This window comes from Doryrhamphus excisus, linkage group LG21 (assembly GCF_037039965.1).
Source record: "Doryrhamphus excisus strain RoL-2023G ecotype Guam linkage group LG21, RoL_Dexc_Guam_v1.1, whole genome shotgun sequence".
In the NCBI taxonomy this organism is placed as follows: Eukaryota; Metazoa; Chordata; class Actinopteri; order Syngnathiformes; family Syngnathidae; genus Doryrhamphus; species Doryrhamphus excisus.
Genome location: NC_136377.1, coordinates 3,128,568 through 3,145,166, shown reverse-complemented (window position 1 = coordinate 3,145,166; position 16,599 = coordinate 3,128,568). Strand labels below are relative to the sequence as shown.

Here is a 16,599-nt window from a genome sequence, read left to right as displayed (position 1 = left end):
TACGTCCTCTTGGAAGGCAAGTTCTAGAAGTCTCTGGACTATAAGTCGCAGGAACATCTAACCTATGAAAAAAAGTGCGACTTATAGTCCGGAAAATACGGTAGTACACTAATTACTAAATTGTGAGGAAATGTGTTTAGGAGGAAAAAAAACTGACCAATATGTTTTAGCTTCAAAAACTAAAGTTCAGTAATCTGTCAAGTTTGGAATCCAGCGACAATCTGGCACAAACTATCTCCAGACTGAGAGCCAATGAAACATTTTATATGTATGATATGTATCATCTGCAATGCATTGCTGGGATGCAGCATGTGCTTTTTGTCCCATCGTGTTCAGTAGTTTGAAAATCAAAGGCAGAGCAAGGCACATCTTCACAGAAATATTATCATTCATAAGTCTGAGTTAACAGGCCAGATATGTTATAAGGATGTGAAAATCTGAAGCATAGAGACATGGATAAAACTAAAACAACATGTTCCACGATGAAGACTCCATTTCCAATTCAAAGACCAACGCACAAAAATATTTAATCCGATGCGCTCATCCATTCAAACATCTGAATCCTAGACCACAACAACCAAAAATAAGCTCGATTATGCCACCAAAATCCGGTAACCACGTTTGATTTTAAGTCCGTTCGAAGCTCCAGTACCTTTATCGTACCTGAATATGTGCCCCCATGCCTCCTTTAGACGTTCTGGAGTTCCCCACATGTCGATCCAGTGTGTCAGTTTTAATTTCCCATCAAGACGCCACCGGAGTCCCAATCAGAAACACATTTAAAAAGGGAACTCGGGAGAGCCCATATGAAGACAGCTTGAACTTCATGTTGTCAGCAACTATCAGTTCTTATATATGTCTTTACACAATGAGAAGCATTTCAATACCAGAAGTCGGTCACGTCAACGATTGGGACATCTGGTGCATAATTGCCTCACGTATGGATAACGGCAACCTTCAAATCCGACGTAACCGCCGGCTATTATAGCTTTTAGCAAAGCCATAGACTGACGTAACTGACAAGTCCGTTTAGTGAACTCAACCATCCGGTTCCATCAGGTGCCATACAGTTCTGGACGATTTTTTTTTTTATAAAACTGCTTGACAGATCGAAAATCTTACATAAAACAATTTATATCAAGGGTGCAAATTTTTTTGACAAATACAGAATTAAAGATAAGATGATTTTTGACTTTCTGAATTATGGTTTGTAACATGATTAGAGACCTTTACACGTGAAATAACAGCCCTACAATCACGTTTACGCTCTTATTTTTCATTGTTTACACCATACAGAGGACTTCAAGACGGTTGCTAGCCAGCTAACATGCTCGTTAGCTTGTGTGTTGATATTTCACCAATGTTCTTGTTGCAATGTTCTTGCAAGTAGACGGCAAATTGGTTTGTAGCATAATTAGAGAATTAAAGATAATTAAAGATAAGATGATTTTTGACTTTCTGAATTTTTTGATGATTTTTGACTTTCTATTTTTCATTGTTTACACCATACAGAGGACTTCAAGATGGTTGCTAGCCAGCTAACACGCTCGTTAGCTTGTGTGTTGATATTTCACCAATGTTCTTGTTGCAATGTTCTTGCAAGTAGACGGCAAATTGGTTTGTAGCATGATTAGAGACCTTTAGACAAGAAATAACACCCCTAAAATCACGTTTACGCTCTTATTACTCATTGTTTACACCATATAGGGGAATTCGAGACGGTTGCTAGCCAGCTAACACGCTCGTGTGTTAGCTCGTATGTTGATATTTCACCAATGTTCTTGTTGAGCAAGAAGACGCCATATTGGTTTGTAACATGATTAGAGAACTTTAGACATGAAATAACACCCCTACAATCACGTTTACGCTCTTATTATTCATTGTTTACACCATATAGGGGACTTCGAGACGGTTGCTAGCCAGCTAACATGCTCGTGTGTTAGCTCGTATGTTGATATTTCACCTGAGCAATGTTCTTGTTGAGCAAGAAGACGCCATATTGGTTTGTAACATGATTAGAGAACTTTAGACATGAAATAACACCCCTACAATCACGTTTACGCTCTTATTATTCATTGTTTACACCATATAGGGGACTTCGAGACGGTTGCTAGCCAGCTAACACGCTCATTAGCTCATGTGTTGATATTTCACCAATGTTCTTGTTGAGCAAGGAGACGCCATATTGGTTTGTAACATGATTAGAGACCTTTAGACATGAAATAACACCCCTACAATCATGTTTACGCTCTTATTTTTCATTGTTTACACCATATAGGGGACTTCGAGACGGTTGCTAGCCAGCTAACACGCTCGTTAGCTCGTGTGTTGATATTTCACCAATGTTCTTGTTGAGCAAGTAGACGCCATATTGGTTTGTAACATGATTAGAGACCTCTAGACATGAAATAACACCCCTACAATCATGTTTACGCTCTTATTATTCATTGTTTACACCGTATATGTGACTTCGAGACGGTTGCTAGCCAGCTAACACGCTCATTAGCTCGTGTGTTGATATTTCACCAATGTTCTTGTTGCAATGTTCTTGCAAGTAGACGCCAAATTGGTTTGTAGCATGATTAGAGACCTTTAGACAAGAAATAACACCCCTATAATCACGTTTACGCTCTTATTATTCATTGTTTACACCATATAGGGGACTTCGAGACGGTTGCTAGCCAGCTAGCACGCTCGTTAGCTCATGTTGGAAGTGTGTTGATATTTCACCTGAGCAATGTTCTTGTTGAGCAAGTAGACGCCATATTCAAAATGGAACCGCTCTCCTCTGGGATACAAAGGGAATCTGTGAAAGACAAGAAGACAAAGAAAAAACATTGAAGATTATTTTGTCCGATTTGGCATCGACAACAAGAGAAGCAAGACGACTCAACATTGGGTTGGACTAACTCTACACATTAAAGTCGCGTCTATTCGGTAAATAAACACAGTGGAATCTTGGCTAGTGTCATTAATTCGTTACAGAAGATCCTAAACTAACTGAAACAATTTTTTCCATAAGACATCATGTAAATCCAGGTGAGAAAAACGACTGAATTTAAGAACTAACTCCTGACAAAACAGGAAGATGAAGTCTGTGTGCTGTCTCGGCCTCACATCATGTCTTTGGATCAATCACGTCTACAAAAGACAGTAAATGTAAGCTTAAAGATTCATTTTGAATAGTTTTAGGCATGGAATGGGAATGGTATTATTTCGTTTGAACATGCATCAGATTACAATTGAATGCATCACATAATCAGTTCACAGTTCCACATGTCCAAAAGGAGTAGGAAGAAGCAAAGCTTATTAAATCCTACCCCTCCATCTGGTACTTTTACAATCAGTAATTGTTACATTTGTTCACTTCCTACTTTCCTAATATAATTTTTATTTTTTAATTGAATGTAATTTTTTAATTGATTTAATTAATTTGTATGTTTTTTTTATTTTTTTGTCACATACCGAAGTACATTTACAATCTGTAACTGTTAGATTTGTTCACTTCCTGCTTTCCTAATATAATTTTTATTTTTTAAATGTAATTTTATTTTTTAATTGATTTTATTATTTTTTATTTTTTAAATTTAATTTCATTTTTTAATTGATTTTATACATTTTTATTTTTAATTTAAAAAATATTTTTTTTTGTCACGTACCGAAGTACATTTACAATCAGTAACTGTTACATTTGTTCACTTCCTGCTTTCCTAATATAATTTTATACATTTTAATTTAATTTTATTTTTTTTGAATTTGTTTAAATTTTTTGTCACATACCAAATTACGTTTACAATCAGTAATTGTTACATTTGTTCACTTCCTGCTTTCCTAATATAATTTTTATTTTTTAATTGAATGTAATTTTTTAATTGATTTAATTAATTTGTATTTTTTATTTATTTTTTTGTCACATACCGAAGTACATTTACAATCTGTAACTGTTAGATTTGTTCACTTCCTGCTTTCCTAATATAATTTTTATTTTTTAAATGTAATTTTATTTTTTAATTGATTTTATTATTTTTTATTTTTTAAATTTAATTTCATTTTTTAATTGATTTTATACATTTTTATTTTTAATTTAAAAAATATTTTTTTTTGTCACGTACCGAAGTACATTTACAATCAGTAACTGTTACATTTGTTCACTTCCTGCTTTCCTAATATAATTTTATACATTTTAATTTAATTTTATTTTTTTTTGAATTTGTTTAAATTTTTTGTCACATACCAAATTACGTTTACAATCAGTAATTGTTACATTTGTTCACTTCCTGCTTTCTGAATATAGTTTACGTTTTTTTTTGTTGTTTTTTTTGTCACATACTGAAGTACAAGGTGATATGACCATCCAATGACATAATGGGTACCATAGTAAGTGTCAATATAGTGATGGAAAAAAAAAATATCCATTCCACATACTGAAATGCTATGTTAAAGGTAAAGGTGAGCTTAAAGATTCATTTTAAATAGTTTTAGGGATGTAAAACTATAAGATTGTATTCCGTGTTAACCAAGCCCTGTGACCTTAAAAACGAGATCCGTACTGAACCGTGATTATGACATACTTTCTATAAGGGATACAAAAGTATGAATGTTGATCTCTCTTTATACATCCTGCCTCCCTGTTGTTGAACGCTCCCATTCATGTAGCCAGCAGCGTTTACAAAGCAGAATACTTGCAAATGTTTGAAGAAGCTGGCCCTGCAACCATAAGCCCCATCCACCAATGCCATCTCCATACCCAGCTAAACTGAAATATCAAACTGTCGGAGATGGAGTCCAAACAATCTGATCATTCAGACCATTCCGAACACATACAATCTTCCCGAGCTATACGGTGGGAAAATCCCATAGGTGCCAGCCAGATGTCTCGGTCGGAACTGCACAAGAGGTGCCTCTGAGGTAAGATATGCTGAGGGGGTACGTTGTCTTTGAACAAGAATTTAAAGGCCGCAGCCATCCTTTTCTGTTATTACATGCCTGTATCTCCAGATCTTGCTCAGAGGGGGGGTGGGGGTGTGGGGGCTAAACAATAATGAGACACAGAGAAGGCAACTCTACAGACCGGGTGGGGCTTTGCACAACTCATACATACGTACATGCACCAATATACTTTTGAGGTGGTGGGGGTTGCTAATGCTTTTCTTGGTGACCATGCTCCCAACTCCCTTGACATGTTAAACCAGCTACTGTGCTATATATATATATATATTACTATGGTACCCATTATGTCATTGTATGGTCATATCACCTCGTACTTTGGTACGTGACAAAAATAAAATAAAAAAAATAAGTAAAAAACGGAAAAAAATCAAATAAAAATAAAAAAACTATATTAGGAAAGCAGGAAGTGAACAAATGTAACAGCTACTGATTTGTAACAGCGAATATCCTAACAGTTACTTTAAAAAAAAATAAAAAATAAAAATTAATTAAATAAATTTAAAAAATAAATAACAAATAAATAAAAATTATATTAGGAAAGCAGGAAGTGAACAAATGTAACAGTTACTGATTTGTAACAGCGAATATCCTAACAGTTACTTTAAAAAATAAAAAAAAACTAAAAAAATAAAAAATAAATAAATTTAAAAAATAAATACAAATTATATTAGGAAAGCAGGAAGTGAACAAATGTAACAGTTACTGATTTGTAACAGCAAATATCCTAACAGTTACTTAAAAAAAATTAAAAGTTAAAAATGAAAAGAAAATTAAAAAATAAAAATGAAGTAAATAAATTTAAAAAAAAAAAAAATAAAAATTATATTAGGAAAGCAGGAAGTGAACAAATGTACCAGATGGAGGGGTAGGATTTAATAAGCTTTGCTTCTTCCTACTCCTTTTGGACATGTGGAACTGTGAACTGATTATGTGATGCATTCAATTGTAATCTGATGCATGTTCAAATGAAATTAAACCATCACCATAATGACACGGTAACCATGGATACTGTCAAGTAAAAAGATGTTTTAGCCAGCCGAGACCCGCTACAGAGCGAGACATCCCAGAGGTCAAAAATCCCAGCACTAGGAAATAACTAACAGAACACCAACAACCCAACAGACTTTCTTAATGTTGCTTCCGCACCAAGAGATGTTATGTTTTCCTGATGACGACGCATGAAAAGGAAAACAGAGCCACTTCCAACACACCCAACACACACGGGCTCGGCCGTCACAGCCAGGTGATTAATGACTGCTGTCTGCCGCCGTCGAAAAATCACACTGGAAAGACTCCGGTTCACCAAACACCAGGAATTCCACCCAGGGACATCCAGTGAAGTCAAATATATTATTACATACCAGCAAGGGGAACATCGAGGGGCGGAAGGAACCAACATATACGAGCCAAAGATATGAAGCATATTTAGGAACATTTAGGAAAAACCACCCACAATCCTCCGATGTCATTGTTACTAAAGAGTTGGAGCAGCGAGGCAATGGAAGGAAGATTTCATTCATCCAATGGCAGCTGTTATACCGAAGCTGTCTTCTACACTAAACACAATTCAATTAATTACATTTCTGGTGGAGTATTCAGCAAAAAAAACACAGTACAATGTTTGTTTAAAGGATGAAAAATGAAGAATAAACAGACGATCTTTGGCAGTTATGTGGACTTGCAGCTGGCACGTCGCTTTGTTGTTTAATGTTATTTTTTTATATGCTCAACAAATCAAACCGAATATGACAGGTTACTGTAATCAGCACTCCGCTTAATCAAGCATTCGTTAAAAAAAGACTGACCGGATGGTGAAATGTAGAATATTCACATGGTTTCATGTTTTGTCTAGATTTTCTACAGCTGTATTCCAAAATTGCAGTACTTTAAAAACCTCAGAAATCAAATGCAAATACAAATATGTGTACCGTTACAACGCTAATACTCCCAAGACAACACACTCATAGGTGAATGGTGGCAGGTGTAAAAAGATCTTTTAAAAATGTCTTTGACAAACTCTAAAAAGTCAGGCTTCAACATGGACAACATTATCTACGTATACATGGACCCAAATAGTCCAATTGCAATCGGTTTATTTGCTCAAACGGCAAGAATTGAACCTTTGTATACACCTCATTCCCAAAGAAAAATGCCAATCCGAATAAATATATAATCGGATTCACGGGGGTGGAATATTCCTTTCCCTAATCCGATTGAGTAAGGAAAGTTGTTATGATGCGTTCTTCTTCGTCGTGTTTTTCTTCTTCTGTTGTTTATTGGCGGTTAGCAAGCAGCTTTCGTGTGCATTAGCACCACCTGTGGAACAGAATCTAAACCCTTCTATACTTTATTCATAAAAAGAAAATATATATCTATATAAAACATGTCACAAGTTTAATTATAAAATATTAGCAAGATTGAATTTGATCTTTTCCTGTTTAAATTGATCCCGGGTGCGTTCTTTCAGCGCATGCTCAGATATGACGTAACACGCAGATCGAGATGTTCTTCGGTTTTAAAAATGGAGGCCAGCAATCGGCACTGGACTAAGCAAAGTTTGTTTTTGATTCAAACTAAATTTCAAGACCGGACGAACAAAAAACTCGAGTTAACTCGGAGTTATTCCAACAAGTGAAAGAAAAACTCGAAGAAGTCGGTATCACGTGATGTTGATGTTTACGTTTTACTGAGCATGACCCATTGACTATTCTGTTGGGATTATAGCACCGCATGTAGACAAGAGATTGGAATATTCCTTTCCATGGATACCATTAGCCACGTTTACATGAGGAGTTTTTCTCTTTCCGAATGACCTTTCCGAAAACAATGGTATCCATGGAAAGGAATATTCCAATCTCTTGTCTACATGCGGCGCTATAATCAACCAGAATAGTCAATGGAGCATATGCAGTAAAACGTAAACATCAACATCACGTGATACCGACTTCGAGTTTTTCTTTCACTTGTTGGAATAACTCCGTATTGACAGTTTTTCATTCGTCCGGTCTTGAAATTTAGTTTGGTCAAAAACAAATTTTGCATAGCAGTCCAGTACCGATTGCTCACCTCCATTTTTTTAAATCGAAGAACGTCTCGATTTGCGTGTTACGTCATATCTCAGCGTTCGCTGAAAGAACGCACCCGGAAACAGGAAAAGATCAAATATATATTTTCTTTTTTAATAAAACTGGACTTAGATTCTGTTCCACAGATGGCGCTAATGCACACGAAAGCTGCTTGCCAACCGCCAATAAACAACAGAAGAAGAAAAACACCACGAAGAAGAACGCACCCTGACAACTTTCCGATTGAGCGTTTACAAGATACCTCAATCGGATTGGGGAAAGGAATATTCCACCCCCTGTGAATCCGATTATATATTCATTCGGATTGGCACTCTTTCTTTCGGAATGAGGTGTATACAAAGGTTACATTCTTTCCGTTTGAGCATATAACCCGAATGGAATTGGAATATTTGGGTCCCATGTATACATGGATATTGTTTTCTGAAAGGTCATTCGGAAAGAGAAAAACTACTCATTAAACGTGGCTAATGACAAGCCACTGCTTTCTTTGTGTGTTTCAAACTCCTCGCCCTGTTTTTTTTCCAGGAACGCACCTGCTGTCAAAGCCTTTCATGGCAGCGCGTACTATATAAATCACAGCGAGCTGTGATTTTCAATATCTGAGAAATGATTACACGAAGCGTCTGTCAGCGAATGCTATTTTAATGGCCGCTGCTGCTGCTGCTGCTGCACCCGAGACCCCAATATAACGCTTTCACCATCTTGGTCGTTGGCGTTAAAAGTGTCTCCTGAGTGATGTGGTGGCTGCTCCGTCTGTCATACAGCGTTTCATCACAGTGCTTAAGAATATCCAGGGGTCTGCTGACCCCCCCCAGGTCCTAAACCAGTCCAAACTATTTCTGTCTTTGCTTGGGTTTTTGTTTCAAAAACAGAAACGTGCAAAGACGAGCATGATGTCAAGGGAGTTGGGAGCATACAAAAATTGATTTCCATCCAAGATGCGGTAATTAAATTTTTCAACATCACTGCTGACAAACATTTATACTTCTGCTTATCTTATTGGTGAAAAATGCAAAATTCCAAAATGTAAGTGCCGCCTCTCGCCCAGCTGTCTTCGGGCGAGAAGCGGGGTGCACACCCTGGCCAGCCAATCACAGGGCATATATAGACAAACAACCATTCACACTCACATTCATACCTATGTACAATTTGGAGTCGCCAATTAAACAGTAGCTAACAGTCTAAAAATAAAGAATTAATTTCAAGAAATGCTGCAAATGTTTGACAGACAGTATGAATGGCCTGCGAGAAAATACACATTCAACCACAAAACAGTAATTCATTCATTCATTTTCTACCGCTTATTCTCACGAGGGTCACAGTGGTGGGATGCTGGAGCCTATCCCAGCTGTCTTCGGGCAAGAGGCAGGGTACACCATGGACTGGTCGCCAGCCAATCACAGGGCACATATAGACAAACAACCATTCACACTCACATTCATACCTATGGACAATTTGGAGTCGCCAATTAACCAGTGGCTAATAGTCTAAAAATAAGGAATTCATTTCAAGAAATGCTGCAAATGTTTGACAGACAGTATGAATGGCCTGCAAGAAAATCTGTATTCAACCACAAAACAGTAATTCATTCAGGGTGACGGGGGGTGATGGGGGGTGCTGGAGCCTATCCAGCATCCCAGCTGTCTTCGGGCGAGAGGCGGGGTACACCCTGGACTGGTCGTCAGCCAATCACCGGGCACATATAGACAAACAACCATTCACACTCACATTCATACCTATGGACAATTTGGAGTCGCTAATTAACCTAGCATGTTTTTGGAATGTGGGAGGAAAAACCGGAGTACCCGGAGAAAACCCACACATGCACGGGGAGAACATGCAAACTCCACACAGAGATGGCCGAAGGTGGAATTGAACCCTGGTCTCCTAGCTGTGAGGTCTGCGCGCTGACCACTCGACCTCCGTGCAGCCCATTTTATGGTTATGTCCCGTAAATTCATTAAAAACAATTTATACAAATCTCCATTTTGTATATTTACACGTAAACCCTCAGGTATTTTACTAGCTTTAAGGATTGTCCCGCTCATTTGTAGGCATTGTTATTCATCCAGGGCATTTTACCCATTTGTTTTAACGTACACTTTCACTTGCGGTCTTTTGTGTCCTGCTAAAATAGCAGCCAGACCAGCTCCTTATCAAAACAGCCCAAAGCACGGTATCAAAACAGGCGGCCCAAAGAGCTGTCAAGCAAATCCAACTGGGGTAAAAATACTAACATGGCAAATATACACTAGCGTGTCTCTGCTGTTTTAAAGAAGAAAACTCCATACATCTGTGGTTTTTCTACAAAAAAAAAAAAAAAAGAATACCACGGCATATTCAGAAGAATCCTATGAATACTACACACCATCCATACCTTGTCTGGACATGAGATACAGAAGCCCCACATTGGAGTCAAGTCTGGCAGATTCAAATATAATCGATACTGAATGTATCCAACCAAATAATCCAGAAGTAAGACAAATTGCAGTAATACAGCAGAAGAGAAAGTGAGGAGACAATTAAACCGGTCATTTTAGAGAGGAATGTAAAAAAAATCACACCATTAAAAGCAATCTTCACTTAATAAATGTACTGCAAAAAAGGCCAGTAAGGATAATTCATAATGCCGCCTGCAGAGAACATACTAACTCCTTATTTCTAAAATCACAAATACTTCAACTTGCTGATATAGTTCATCTTCAAACAGCTAAAATAATGCATAAGGCTAAAAATAAAAATTATGTAATAAAAAATAATAAATAATAAAAAATTATCACCTCACCAATTTGATATCGGTATGTGACAAAAAACAACAAAAATTTTTATTAAAAAATTAAAATAAATATTAATTAAATGAAAAAAATAAAATTATATTAGGAAAGCAGGAAGTGAACAAATGTAACAGTTACTGATTGTAAAAGTACCAGATGGAGGGGTAGGATTTAATAAGATTTGCTTCTTCCTACTCCTTTTGGACATGTGAAACTGTGAACTGATTATGTGATGCATTCAATTGTAATCTGATGCATGTTCAAATGAAATTAAACCATTACCATTACCATTACCATTACAGTGCAAGACTGGGAGTTGAGAGTTGACCTGGAGAAACAGCTCATATTCCCAGAATCTGCTGCCAAAACCATGCTAAAACCAGAAATGGTGTTGATCTCAGAAGCCTCCAAGAATCGAGTTGTCCTTGAGGTAACCATCCCGTGGAAGGACCACATCAAGAAGGCCAAATACAGAAAGAGGGTAAGGTATGCCAAGATGGTGGAAGAGTCTCAGAGTAATGGGTGGCGAGTAAGATCTTGGGTTTGCAGGCCAGTCAGGCCAACATGTTGGGTATCACAAGAATCAAGAGTTGAAGAACCATCATGAAAGCCGCATCAAGGAAGGCGATGCGGGGGTGGGGTAAGCGTGTTTCATCAAAAGGATTCGACGATAACTTCATTGATTTTAAAATAGTCACCTTGGTACTCGGAGCTAAAACCAAGTGAGGTAGTGCTAGCTATTTAATGATTGGGCCTGTTCTCAATCAAACACGGGACATCTGGATCACATCTCCCCAAATCTCCAGTCCCCCCCCTCTCCCAAGCTTGAGCTGGGCTCTGTCTACACAAGACGAAAAAATGTGGGTGCAACATGCCGACTGTGTCCACTGACTTCAGAAGATCCTTATTTTCATACAATAGAAGAGAACTTTCAAGCTCTGCTCCAAAGAACCGAAGAACAATGGAGCTGGATTCAAAACATGTTCTTGAAGAACTAGTAGCAATATCTTTGCCTTTGAAGCCCTTATTTTGTGCTAAGCAATGATGACTGCACATGTTTCCTTGCAGGTAACCACAGTTAACACAGGAAACCACCAACCTCCATTTTGGAATAACATACTTGCTCACGGTGCAACAAAATGAAAAAGTAGATGCATCACATATATCAACTACTACTGCTACTAAGTGGGTGACGAACATAACACATAACACCTAAAACTGTTATTTCCAAATACCCGCAAGGCATGCTGGGTAGTCCAGCTGCAACAACAACTCCTCACAAGGGTCGCGGGAGGTGGGTGCTGGAGCCTATTCCAGCTGTCTTCTACACTCTGGCCAGCCAATCACAGGGCACATATAGACAAACAATTCATTTCAAGAAATGCTGCAAATGTTTGACAGACAGTATGAATGGCCTGCAAGAAAATACGCGTCACAAACGGCAATTCCGCAACTTCACAGAGTGAACGATGATTGAGTGCAATATTTGCTTTACTATATCGTGATATGGTATAATAATTTTTGGATTATTAATATTAATATATTTTGTGGCCGTATTCAAATACAAAACAGTAATTCATTAATTCATTCATTTTCTACCGCTTATCCTCACAAGGGCTGCGCAGGGTGCTGGAGCCTATCCCAGCTGTCTTCGGTCTGCGCGCTAACCACTCGACCGCCGTGCAGCCGAGTAATAAAATTATTTTTCATATTTAAAAAATGTAATAAAAACATGCAAACTAATAGAAATCAAAATACATCAAAATTAATATTTTAAGTAATTTAAAAAATTATTATATATGTAATGTCAGTGTTTTTTGTACTTTTTTTGGAAATATTCATTAATTCATTCATTCTTTTTTACCGTTTATCCTCAGGTTACCACTTCCACACAAAATAGGAGAACTCATTCATTCATTTTCTACCGCTTATCCTCACAAGGGTCACGGGGGTGCTGGAGCCTATCCCAGCTGTCTCTGGGCGAGAGGCGGGGTACACCCTGGACTGGTGGCCAGCCAATCACAGGGCACATATAGACAAACAACCATTCACACTCACATTCATACCTATGGAAACTAATTTGGAGTCGCTAATTAACCTAGCATGTTTTTGGAACGTGGGAGGAAACCGGAGTACCCGGAGAAAACCCACGCATGCATGGCCGATGGCCGAGGGTGGAATTGAGGTCTGCGTGCTAACCACTCGACCGCTGTGCAACCTACACAGTATGAAATGTTCATCATTTTAAAAATTGTAACGAACTATATCTAATTTCTCTATATGACAAACGTAAACATTTTACTAAGGACCCTTCCTCCGCCCTCCAGTCCCCAGTCAGGGCGAGTTAGCTCCACCGCCCTGGCTCTACCCGCCAACACCGACGAGCCTTGAGGGCTATCATTAGTGCATTCATGCTAGGAGAAATGAGCATTTAACAAGGACCCTCAGTGCAAGACGGCCCGCTAATCCCGCCACGGTTTGAGAACCTAATCACATCCCACCTCACTTATCACAATTGGCTGCCTCTTTCCGACACTTTAATCACCCGTTTTTTGTTTTTTTTTAAACATCGTTAGAACTAGGCTAGGTGCTTTGTGTCTACCCACACATCATTTTGCAGCGTGAGCACGTCCCGCTCGGGCCTCCGGGGTCATAAACATGTACGGGGGGGGGGGCGTTCCTGAAGCGTTTGGTCGCACTCTGGGACACCGAAGTGAGCCACTGGTGGATTGTTGCGTCTGTCAACCGCATAGGCTAAAAGTTTATTTTTTGATGCTGTATCCTGATGTAAATATCCTTCACGGTGGGGGGGGTTGGCGTACAGTGCGGCAAGGGCCCTCCTGTCACACGGGAGTGGAAAAGCAACTCCGAGTGATTCTCTCCAGCTGCTGGCGTGACCTAATCGCACACGGCGATGGGCACTCCATCACAGGCTCTGATAATGTCTCACTTTTTTCTCACACTACCTCCCCTCTTATTATGGATGATAAATGTGAACGTGTTTATCTACAAGCCATTCCTTTTGTTTGATTGACAGCACGTTTCTTCATGTAAAAATGCACTACGGAAAACAAATACGTTTCATAGTAAATATGAATCTTTTGCATGCATTATTAAATATATTCAGGTCTCAATCCAGTGTGTTCCGAATGCTTTTCTTGCTGGCTGTGCTCCCAACTCCCTTGACATCATTAACCAAGTCCTCCCATGTCAATCTGGGCTGGTCACTCAATCCAGTTTGTTCCGAATGCTTTTCTTGCTAGCTGTGCTCCCAACTCCCTTGACATCATTAACCAAGTCCTCCCATATCAATCTGGGCTGGTCACTCACCTTTTTTTTTTTTTTACCATCATCCCCACCCCACCAGTTGAAATCCCGAATGGAGCTCCCCAGAACTCAAATGTCTTCTAAACCCAAATCAGTTCCTTTTGTTTGATTGACAGCACGTTTCTTCATGTAAAAAATGCACTACAGAAAACATACATTTCATTGTAAATATGAATCTTTTGCATGTATTATTAAATACAATAGAGCGAGATTTCCACTGCTTCAATGGGCGAAAATTACACTTCATACCACATCACATTCAGGTCTCAATCCAGTGTTTTTTTCCGAATGCTTTTCTTGTTGGCTGTGCTCCCAACTCCCTTGACATCATTAACCAAGTCCTCCCTTGTCATTCTGGGCTGGTCACTCACCTTTTTTTTTTTTAACCATCATCCCCACCCCACCAGTTGAAATCCCGAATAGAGTTCCCCAGAACACAAATGTCTTCTAAACCCAAATGAGTTAGCCAATAACGGTCCTGTTCTCATTCAAGCTTATTTTTGATGTTCGTTGGCAGGTTGGCAGGAACAGTCAACCTATGACAAAAAGTGGTACTGGTAATGGTTTCATTTCATTTGAACACTTTGTTCACTTCCTGCTTTTGTAATATAATTTAAGTTTTTTTATTTTTATTTCTTTTATAAATTTTGCTTTATTTTATTTTATTTTTATTTAAATCTTATTTAAATTTTATTTATTATTATTATTTTTTTCAACCCTAATATATAGTGCGACTTATAGTCGGGAAAATACGGTACTAGTTCCCTTCAGCATACTGGAACCTTCCTTTTCTGTCTTATTGTTCTACACGGCGGCCTCTAAAGCCTTTTTTTAAAATAAATCACTGATTTCGGATCAACCTTTTCCAATCAAAGTCTTGCAACACATGGATTGGCTCGGGTCGTTGCCAGTCAAACCAATAAACAAATAGCTCAACGCTCAAAGTACCTGAATGAGTGATGACAGTCGGGGACCCCGATCTAGTCAGACAAAATACATTTCCAGATTGCTCCCGTCTTACTTACCTACTTTCTGTCGTATAAACGTGTCCACTAGAATCACTGCATTATTAAATAATTACATTTGCTTGGTCTTTGCACCAAAACATCTGGAAAACTCGTTTCATTCTCACATTTCACAAAATAGCCTCCGTACACGATACAGGATTTGCCGTTGTGAAACGAACGAGAATATATTTTTGTGACACGGCGACATTACGCCGTATTTGCCAGACCCGCCGCGAAACCACAAAACTGTTACAGACGACAGATTAGCAGCGTGGAAAATCGGTTTAAAATTGCGACTCACTGACAAGAAACAGGTACCAATATGACCTTTGACCCCATTCATCAAGCATCTCGGGTAATATATCCTAAATGTGTTCTTGCTGTAAGAACGAATCGAACCCCCGAAGCATGTGGATATATTAAAAGCGTGGAGATCTTCGGGGCGACTTACTCTCTTTCCTTTTCAGTCAGTCTGTCTGTGATGGTGTCCTTGATGGAGGAGCGTGAACCCTTGTGGATTACTGGATACCTAAGAGGGATCTGCAGGAAGCACGAGATCATCAAGACCAAGTGTGCCGTGTAACCCAGGGCGACCGCCACGCTCCCGTCGTCCTTTGCTGCGGGACACAGAATAAAGATCATGTGGTATCACATGGCATTCGATTGAGATGTTGAGCTTCAAAAGACCTCCATGTTTTCATCAACATCAACAAAGCAAAGCCCAAATGTAAAATATATCGCAAATTGCAACACTTTAATCAGCCGCATGTCTCTTCATCATCATCATCATATCGAAAACTTCAAAGCAGACAATCCATGCTGTCAGCTTTTTTTTTTTTTTTTTTTTTTTTTTTTTTGGAAAGTATTTTTATTGCATGGAATAAAAAGAGATTAGATGAACCATGTCCACATCTGGTGAACAACAACAACAAACAAGTAGAGAAAGCAACTTGTGGAGAAATTGCATGTGAATGCTGAAGCTGAACTGAAATGTTTTGAACGCTGGAATGGTTTGAATACGGAAAATGCAATGATTTTCATTTTAGGGTTGGAAAATATGGAATTATGAAAAAAAAAAAATTTTTTGGCAGAAATGTTTTAGTGTTTAGAGGTCGGCTGCACGGTGGACGAGTGGTTAGCATGCAGACATCACAGCTAGGAGATCAGAGTTCAATTCCACCCTGGAGTTTCCATGTTCTACCCGTGCATGTGTGGGTTTTCTCCGGGTACTCCGGTTTTCTCCCACATTCCAAAAACATGCTAGGTTAATTAGCGACTCCAAATTGTCCATAGGTATCCTCACGAGGGTCGCGGGGGGTGCTGGAGCCTATCCCAGCTGTCTTCTTCGGGGGGCGAGAGGCGGGGTACACCCTGGACTGGTGGCCAGCCAATCACAGGGCACATATAGACAAACAACCATTCACACTCACATTCATACCTATGGACAATTTGGAG

General features: G+C 38.7%; 1 protein-coding gene across 1 annotated transcript in view; it reads right to left on the bottom strand.

The window, feature by feature from the left end:
* The window catches only part of uvrag (UV radiation resistance associated gene), a 66,482-nt gene that overhangs the window by 20,024 nt on the left and 29,859 nt on the right, over positions 1-16,599 (bottom strand). Inside the window, exons 12-13 of the mRNA XM_058086811.2 lie at positions 15,596-15,761; positions 2,731-2,806 (exon numbers count right to left, since the gene is read on the bottom strand). Of these exons, the coding sequence (XP_057942794.2) occupies positions 2,731-2,806; positions 15,596-15,761 (242 nt within the window). The remainder of the gene's footprint in view (positions 1-2,730; positions 2,807-15,595; positions 15,762-16,599) is intronic.